This window comes from Hippichthys cyanospilos, chromosome 4 (genome assembly GCF_059441005.1).
Source record: "Hippichthys cyanospilos isolate Australia breed blue-spotted pipefish chromosome 4, RoL_Hcya_1.0, whole genome shotgun sequence".
NCBI classification, from domain to species: domain Eukaryota; kingdom Metazoa; phylum Chordata; class Actinopteri; order Syngnathiformes; family Syngnathidae; genus Hippichthys; species Hippichthys cyanospilos.
In genome coordinates this window covers 17,882,848-17,892,027 of record NC_142372.1, presented here as the reverse complement: position 1 = coordinate 17,892,027, position 9,180 = coordinate 17,882,848, and the positions used below count along the sequence as shown (strand labels likewise).

Here is a 9,180-nt window from a genome sequence, read left to right as displayed (position 1 = left end):
GAGAGCACTTACCTGACTTGTAGAATGGTGGAGCAGAAATTTAAGAAACCTGGTATGTGCAGTATTTACTTCCATTTTCTCTTGTTCTATTCCTCCTGTCCATCCTTTCCCAATCCACTGTAAAGTTTGTAACAACCTCACCCCCCACCCCTCGCGCAAATATGTGAACAAGCTAAAGGCCGGCAGTTAACCGGCAACCGAAAGCCTATCCAATGACCGCGGTGAAATGATATTTCGCGTTGGGTGTGAACGCAGCATTAAACTTTATATATAATGTACATGTTAAATGGTTACAGAAAGCGAAGCCACCTTGCCAGCGTAGTGGTGAATGATGAAGCCTTGGTTCCAGCTGTTGAAGTGCTCATGTGTGTTGATCTGCATGCGGAGCTTTTGAAGCATAGTCTGGTCCGCCCCCTCACCGACGGCGTGCATAGTGGCACACACATCATCCAGGATGCTCATGATGCCGGGAGGATTCTGGGAAGTCAAGGAACAACAATGATTATTCACTTCCCTAAGCCATGGAGCTTACCTCAGACACTAGCTATTTTGTTGTTTGATCTTTTCTAAAGGAAGTTATCTGTTCTTTGATATTTTATTTTTTCTGGGAAGCAGTGTTGTACGGTTTTGCCGTAGTGTGTATGTATGGGAGGAACCCAAAACGAGTTACCCAGATCGCCACACTAAAGATTTTCTTAAAATACAGTTAACAAAGCAATGAATAAGCTCAGAATATAGCTCCTCATCATCATCATTATTATTAGATTTTAATATATCCTTTTATGTGCATTGTTGAATGTTGTTAAGCTTAACGTGTTCACTATGCTATTGCGAATTGTCAATGGATATTTCAAAAAGTCAAGACATATTTGGATATTTGGTAAACAGATCATTGTTAGCTTGATCAGCTAACATGTTAAAATAACATACAAACATTGGCCAAAAATATAAACCTTGTCTTACAGTAGATGCATTTAAACAACATAATTTCCACTTATTCGACTGATTTTTAGTGCAGTGGTCAAGCTTCAAAAGCATGTTAAATTATTACACCATTCTTCCTGCATTTGGATGTTAATTTTAGAAAAGTAATGGTCCAATGGAGATCAGGGCTCAATGAAAATAAATGAAAATTGTAACAATCTTATCGTGAGCTAAAAATCTACTGAAAAAAAAAGACGTTAGTTTATAATTTTCTACAAATGTCTAAAGTCATTAGGTGTGAATGTGACAAGGAATGATTTTCTCTTTGTGTGCTGTTATTGGCTGGTGAAAAAAGATGTACAATTTGGTAATGCTCTTGTATGTCATTATTGGGTTATTTCACCAAAAAAAATAAAGAAAATAAACAAAACCAAATGAAACAAAAGGACAATGATGAGCTACAAACCAAATACACACAATGAGAGGGTTATAATAAATAGCCGGCCCCTCGATAGTATCATGGTCACAGAGGATTTATCTGGCCATTGAGACGAGTTGTCAAAGCCACAGTCTAAATGGGACAGTGTGTGGAGCAGTGTGGGGGGCCAGTGGACACAAACTGTCCTCTTTGAGTTAACAGTGTAAATAGTGTGTCCCACTCTACACAAGTAGTGTCTTGTTAAAGGGGATATGAACTTACAGCTGAAGTGTTAGGCTACTGTACCTGTATGTCTTGTATCATACACCAAAACTCTTAAACAGCTCCGTAGGACTGATTACTCATAACCACTCTTAATCATTCACTTAGCTCCTCGTTGAACAACTACTATCTTACCTTTGGCATTGTGGATCAGAAGGAAAGAAAACAAGTTTAACTGTAGGTCTGCACCAGTGAATATATTACATTGGCGTGTTGCCATTGTTTCATGAAATTCAAACATTTTTTTTTAAATCTGAATACTGGGATGTGAAAACCTAACCGGGATGCATATAATCTGTCATTTATTTACCTTGCTCTCAATGAGGTCGCAGACAATCTTGTTATTGAAGTACTCAATAGGACTCCACTTGATCCCCTCCTGAACATACTCCTCCTATAAATACATACACAGAAGAAAAGGCAGAAGAATAGAAACTACCCAATGAGGCTGGAACATGTACTGTAAAAACCTTCCAATTATGTTGATGAGTGTACCTGTTCAGCCTTTAGAGTCAGCTCAATGAAAATTTGCTGCAGTTTTTCATTCACAAAGTTGATGCAGAACTGCTCAAAGCCATTTTTCTAAAGGAGGGGGAGACATGTGTTTAATAAAGGGCAAACAAGTTAAATGAGCTTTGTCTTCAGCTGAGGACGGATATCCTCAAGGCTCAATGGGCTTTGTTTGGGGTAGGAGCTTTAAGCAGGCTGTCAGCTATCAAGAGGAAAGACCACATTGTCTAATTCACATCACGCACAATGGACCTTCGGCCTGAGCCTTATGTGCTGCTTGTCTGCTTCTTCCTGTCTTGATGACCTTTTCAGAGCAGGCATGCAAGAGCCTTGCAACTGTGATGTGCTTGGCTTCGCAAATTGTACTATTGGTGTCTCATTAGCAAGCTATAGCAGTACAACAATAATCTCATGAAGGCATCCAAACAAGTTCATAATCGGATTAAATGTGCATGTTGGTGTCTGCTCTTTCAATCAAGAGATGAAGACCTGAAGAAGATAAGTATTATCCTGTGTGTTTAATCCGTCTATATGTTCAACGTTAAGACCCGTTGATTTAATGCTTACTCTGTGTCAGCTAGTCAAACACTTACTTGGAAAATCTCAAATCCGTAAATGTCCAGAACGCCGACATTCAATTCCTGGTGATCCTTTACCATGGCTTTATTGATGGACTGATGAAAAGAATATCAGATTGCATTTTGTTCAGGTTCAATTTTGATAAATTTATTTTGGTTTTGGCAAATTCGATCGCTAGCTAGTGAGCAGAGCAGGCTACAGGGTGACAAAATTAAAACAACTACAAGAATAGTGCTAAATGATTAACAAATGTAAATAAAGTCTGAATACTTCATTTTCTGCTCATTCTAATATGAATAAATAAAATGTGTGACAGGTACCTCAACTAGGAAGTCAAACACACGTGAGTGCAGTGCTTTGGAGAGGGCGTCACGCGTGTAACACGCCTGCTCCACATTCAAGGTCACGTCGATAGACTCCAGGGCACTGCCCCATTTACTGTCCATCTTGCGGCTGGTCAATTTCTCCTTCAGACGATTTTGGTCAATACCCAGCAAGAAGGCAGGAAAGGCTAAAACTGTAAGGGAAAATATTTTTTTGGGAATTGAAATTTGTAAAAAGAAAAACAGCACCTACATTGTAAACAGCAGTGCCAATTGTACGACAGTTTCATCCGCATTCTATGCTGCAGTCACCATTATCAAGAGGAGATAAAGTCTCTCCAAGCAGAAAAACATCCACAAAGGCCATCATTGTGTTTAAACTTAGAAAACAGTAGCATTTTGGTATTATGCAACTGCAAGAATACACGTCATGAAAAAAAGACTACTGACGACAACCTGCTAAAAAAAGGGCAAACACATTTGCCCCAACATGGTGTTAATGCTATCCCCTGAGAGCCCCTCCCTGACTTAATAATGTGACTCACTTCCCCTAAAAGGAAATGACCCTCAAGTCTGCACATAGACTGTGTCTGGGAATGCGTCAGTCCAGTGCACTAGTTCTCCTTTTGGGGAATTCTGCTTGGAGTGGGTGCAAAAAGCACATTTTGTGTTGGTTGGCAATTGTACCCCATGTTGCAACATTGCAGGTTTTTGTCAATCTAAAGCAGGGGTCACCAACTCCGGTCCTCGAGGGCACCTATCCAGCATTTTTTCAGTGTAACCCTCCTCCACTGCACCTGATTCATAGGATGTGCTCATCAAGAAGCTCTGCAGGAGCACCAAAATGATCATGATAATTTGCATCAGGTGCAGTGGAGGAGGGTTACACTGAAAAAATGCTGGATAGGTGCCCTCGAGGACCGGAGTTGGTGACCCCTGATCTAAAGCTTGGTTTGCGCTTGAGGCGTGAATGCTCTCTATCTAGCTGGCATGCGTTTTACAGCACTTTATACTCGGTGAGGCTTTCCCCTGCAGTCAGCCGATATTCTCCCATGCTATAGGTGGCAGTAAATAGCATCTACAGCATACAAACAAAATACTACTCTATAGGAAAAGTTGAGAATCCTTGCAGAGCCTACCAAACTAAATTCTTCCAAGCTTTCTTAACAAACTCCTCATCTCTCCTCAGTGTGTGTGCACTACAGGAGTTGTTTATGGTATTTAGGTCACAGTAGTCCTTTTCAGCTGAATCGTAAAGGTGTTTGTACAACCAAACTTCCATAAGCAATGGTTCATCGGCCATGTCAGCGGAAGATACGGAAGGTACGCTTTGTGGAAAATCTGGCCTGTGCGGACGCCACACTGAGGGGCGCGGCTGCTTTGAATGATGTCAAGCATAAACCAAGCTTAAGTGGCGGCTGGCAGGCAAGAAAGTGGAAAACGGACAAAAAGATGGACACAAAAAAGTAAACAGATAATTGACCATCGAGGCACAATGGAAACACACAATTGTGGTACCAAGGTCCAGTAGGATAGGCCACTTACACTCCTCACTCTCAACAGCAGCATAGTTGCCTGCCTCCTTGAAGCTGATGTTGCCCACGTGCAGGACGCCAGCCACAATTTGAAGCACCATGGCACGGTCCTGATCTGAGATGCCAATCACCTTCATGGCATGCTGGCAACACAAACAGCCAACAGTCACGATAAAACTGTGTGGCCACAGAGGCCATACTCTCTGATACCAAAGGTTCTGTATGTATTGAGGGGACACAACTTACCACGGTCTCCTGGAAGTCATTTTTGTCATTAATGTCATCCACTTTGTAAGAACCAGACTGGTTGAGGTAAGAGTAGTAATCCAAACTTGTGATTCCAAGACTGTTTTTCTGGTCGTCGCTTGCACCTTCTATCAACTGCACACAGATGCACAATGACATAATCTACATCAGTTTCTCTGAAGTAATACACAATGACATAACCTACATAGGATGCTGTAAAGCTCTAACAACTGTTCACAGATACATGCACAATGACATCCCCATCAGGTTCTGAAAAGATGTATTACAAGAGTCAAAGCGCATTTTCGAGGAGCCAAATGGTTCATGATTGGGTACTTACAGGAAGTGAAAACAAGTGATTAAGTAGTTGTCTTCCTAATAAGAGCTACAACAATTTCTACTCTTTTGGGAAACTGTTGATGGAGTAATGAGACTTTCTGTCCATTATCCCGGATCAATAAGTGTTAGCTCGCCTGAAAGGGCCTAACGGCTCACAACCTCTGTTTGAAGGTGTTTGATGGGCCAATCCCTGATTGCTTCATGAAGTGATTAAGAGAAAAGCCATTTCCAACCATTTGCCGCACCGCTTCACAGGTCGCAAATAGGCCCCACCTGATAGAATATATGGAAACTCCTCTCGCCAGGATTCCTCATGACGACACGTGACTTCTCCAGAAGGAAGTTGGAGATTTTCCCTCCGTCTGGCTCGCCACCGTTGCTGAACTGGATCTCAAAGTATTTCCCCTGAAGGACCAGAGAGACATTTTCACCAATAGAGTGGGCTCACAGACGGGAGCTGTGGGCTCTGACGTGCTCCTGTGTGCTTCCATATGAGCATTTTACTGCCTTTTCGCTTTCTTCACCAGACGGGCGTGTAACGTAATGTATTTTCCAGCTGGTCTCAAACTGAGAGCGGTAGCCTGACACTGAACACAGATATTATTTATCCAAAGACGCTACCACAAAAGCAGTTATTTAAAGCTGATGGAGCCAAAATAAAGATATTTTTCCTGAGACAATATAGCAGAGTTGTGGAACCGATGGTCTGTGGGCCATACACGAGCATTTGATCTGGCCCGCCGCGCAATTCTAAAAGACAACTATAACCAAAGAGGAAGCCACATGCTCACAATATAGAATAAACACATGTTCAATCTTTGCATCATATAAATTTAGTATCGAAGACTTAAATGGGCCCCGATAGGAAAGCGGTCTCCCACCTTGCAATACAGCTTCGTCTGGTTAAGTGGAAAGTGCTGTTTCATTGAAACTATTCACCTTCGTTTTAGGAAGCTTATCTTATGTATGTATGACTTTTTAGGTTTTTGCTAACTGAAAAGTCTTGCAAGTCACACAAAAATGAAAGGTGTAAAAAATGTGTTTTTTGTCGGATAAATTGTCCGATATTACCTCAAGTAATATTGAATAATACTGAAATATTGAATCATGAAAGCATTTATTTTTAGATATTTTGTACTAGCACATTGTATACTGTTATTACAAACTCAAACTCATTTTTTTATTCCATAAATGACAAAAAAATACTGTATATGTATTAAATGAAAACTACATTCGAATGAAAAGAAGAAGCGGGTAGAATGAATGAACAGAAAAAAAATAACATTTCATGGACCTCTATAAAAATAAATCACTGAAGTCATCCTAATGGATTTTAACCTGTGGTTAAGATCGCAATCTTAATTGATCATTTCACAATAACAGTATTGAACACTCTTGGTTTAACAAGGTTTTATCATGTATTAATTTAGCTTGACTTTTTTGTTCTTTAGTATCACAATTCTAACCCTAACCCTTGGAATGTGAGGGGTTCCTAAAAAAAACAACAAAAAAAACATCTCTAATATAGCCCCTTGACCCAAAAAGTACAGATTCTCTAAAACGATCTTACATTACCACTTATGGCATCGTATGTGTGTCTAAAATTCTTGGTGTGTCTCTTTTTCAAACAGGCGTGCACAAATTGGCAAAGACTTGTCATGGCTTCCTTTTAAAAAAATGTGAGTGAAAATAGAGTAAAGTATCGGGAAGTCTTACAAATCTGCTGGAATTGTTGTTCCTAACTGTCTTGGCATTGCCAAAGGCCTCCAGCAATGGGTTGGACTGCAGGATGATGTCTTTGACGTGCTGCGAGGACAAATAGACACATGCGCAATGTAAGACTCACGCGCACACACATACCGTAGCGTGTATTAGGTAAAGACATCACATTCTTCACACCCTCGCTAGTGAGTGTGACTGTGGAACTTTCCGCTCGCACACTCTTATTGTACAAACACACACTGTCTGGAGGACATCTTTCCTTTGCAAGGCATTTCTATGTCAGACACCCATGAGATTGAAATTACAGACTTCCAGTCATTTTATTCAGACTGGAATGAATTACACCACTCAGATAGAAGTTTTGGACACTGGTGTTTCGGTTGAAGTCTCAGGATGAACTTAAATTGCACTAGAGCCTTTATAGCTAAACTGAATTTGACCTTGCCTAAACTTGGAATGCCCACGCCTAATTGGTTGTCGTTGCAGCCCAGAAAAAGCTGAATATTAATGCTGTGCTGTTCTCTTTATGACTGCTATTTTTAGATACAGCAATACTGTGTAGTGGTTAACTGTTTAACAGAGAGGTTTCGTAAGTACAGTATTTATTGTATTGTGTCATACCACTTCTATTTGTGGCATGATAACTTGTCATAGCTATTCTCAGGTTGTTACAGATTTTAATGACTTGTTATTCTTGTTTGCTTTATATAATTTTTTTTTACATTTAAATACATGAAGATTTATCATGTATATGTGATGCGTTTTCACAAAACCAGGCTCGTGTCTCTGAAAGTGTGTTCTATTAATGTCTGATGGCAATGGGAAATTTGATTTTGGATTCTTCTGTCAACTAAATGATGATTTTCCATTAGCTGTGGCTTAGCTGCGACAAGAAGGTTTGATCATGGAGAATACATTTCAAATGCATTTGGCCAAATAAAAAAAATAAAATTTGGATGACCTTTTTATGGTTCACCACAGTTTTGTTTGTTTTTTATTTCTCACTTTGCTTTTTACTTCTTAACATATAAATTAACACATCAACATTGTAGGATTTACAAGGCTCTTCAAATATGCACTGCTCACATTAATGGAGAGGGGGACTGGCTTTGCAATGACATGCGATCAATCATCTGTTAAGCTTCAGGTTTCATCTCCTTCTCATCTCTCTCACTATCTCTCCTCAGTGGGAGGGGCACTTTCAGAACCGGGAACTGACATGTAATTACATTTGAATTATTCGTTGATGTTCGAATGGCATTATGATCTGCCATAAGAGCAAGTGCAGCTCTGCCGCATAACTGTACAGATGTATTGATATTCAACACGGCATTACGCGTGTCTGGCTTCTGTTCGATGTTGTGCTAAAGTGACCTTTTGATGTTTTGACTATTTCAATTTAATATCAATAATTTGTGAAATTAGGTTCAAGTCAAAAACGTCCCCTCAATTCTGTTAGCAATGGCGCGTATAGTCTACTAAGTTATTATTTTCATAAACTTCGATTACAATATTAACCTTTTGGCTGCTGGGAAATTAAAGTGAAAACCTTAAGGAGGTTTTTTTTTTCCACATTTATCATTTATTAGCAGTAAAGAATCAATCTTTTCTTTAACGTTATTGCTAGATGTGCAATAATTAAAATCCCTTGACTTCAAATAGTACATTTATTGCCTAGAAATTACTTATGATATTTATGTACATTTAATGTCATTTACTTTAAGGCTTTTACTCAACTAATATTCAACAAAGCACTTACTTTCTACCAAAGATGTTTTATGACAAAATTCTTGCACCGTGCCTTAGTATCGCTTTCAGATACGTTCTACAAGATTGGTCACACTATTATTATGTCAGTCTATTCACTGAGCTGCTGCAGCTATCACTATCACGCCAGCCCAGCCCACAGTGGAAACACAAGCTAGTTTGGACTTTACTGTTCCAGATATTCACAGTGAACTGAATTGAACTGTACTGCTTGTCTTAATGGAAACCATGACAATTTATCAGTCATGCTGTTTTGAGTAGTAATGCTACATGTCACAGAGCCTAGAGATATTTTCCCATTTGCTTATGGAAAAAAAGTGGATTGCATATAAAAAAATGAAATCCTGTTGCAGGACAAGCATTTCCTCATCACATTTAGATCTTTATCAAGGTTTGAAACAAGACGGGACATCTGCTTATTAGAGGGATGACTGATAGCTGCAGGAGGCTGTTGATATATTAAGAATCCAAGTTATTTGATTTGGTAAATGGACTTTCACTTATATAGCGCTTTTCTACCTTAGGTACTCAAAGC

The 9,180-nt window shown here is 39.6% G+C and overlaps 1 protein-coding gene across 4 annotated transcripts in view; it reads right to left on the bottom strand.

Moving 5' to 3' along the window:
* Positions 1-9,180, bottom strand: part of myo1ea (myosin IEa) — a 53,298-nt gene that overhangs the window by 18,211 nt on the left and 25,907 nt on the right. For all 4 annotated transcript variants that reach the window (XM_088413233.1, XM_088413234.1, XM_088413235.1 and 1 more), the window contains exons 6-14: positions 6,873-6,962; positions 5,430-5,561; positions 4,818-4,952; positions 4,582-4,714; positions 3,034-3,230; positions 2,728-2,808; positions 2,120-2,206; positions 1,935-2,018; positions 310-477 (exon numbers count right to left, since the gene is read on the bottom strand). In XM_088413233.1, coding sequence (XP_088269359.1) covers positions 310-477; positions 1,935-2,018; positions 2,120-2,206; positions 2,728-2,808; positions 3,034-3,230; positions 4,582-4,714; positions 4,818-4,952; positions 5,430-5,561; positions 6,873-6,962 — 1,107 coding nt within the window. The remainder of the gene's footprint in view (positions 1-309; positions 478-1,934; positions 2,019-2,119; positions 2,207-2,727; positions 2,809-3,033; positions 3,231-4,581; positions 4,715-4,817; positions 4,953-5,429; positions 5,562-6,872; positions 6,963-9,180) is intronic.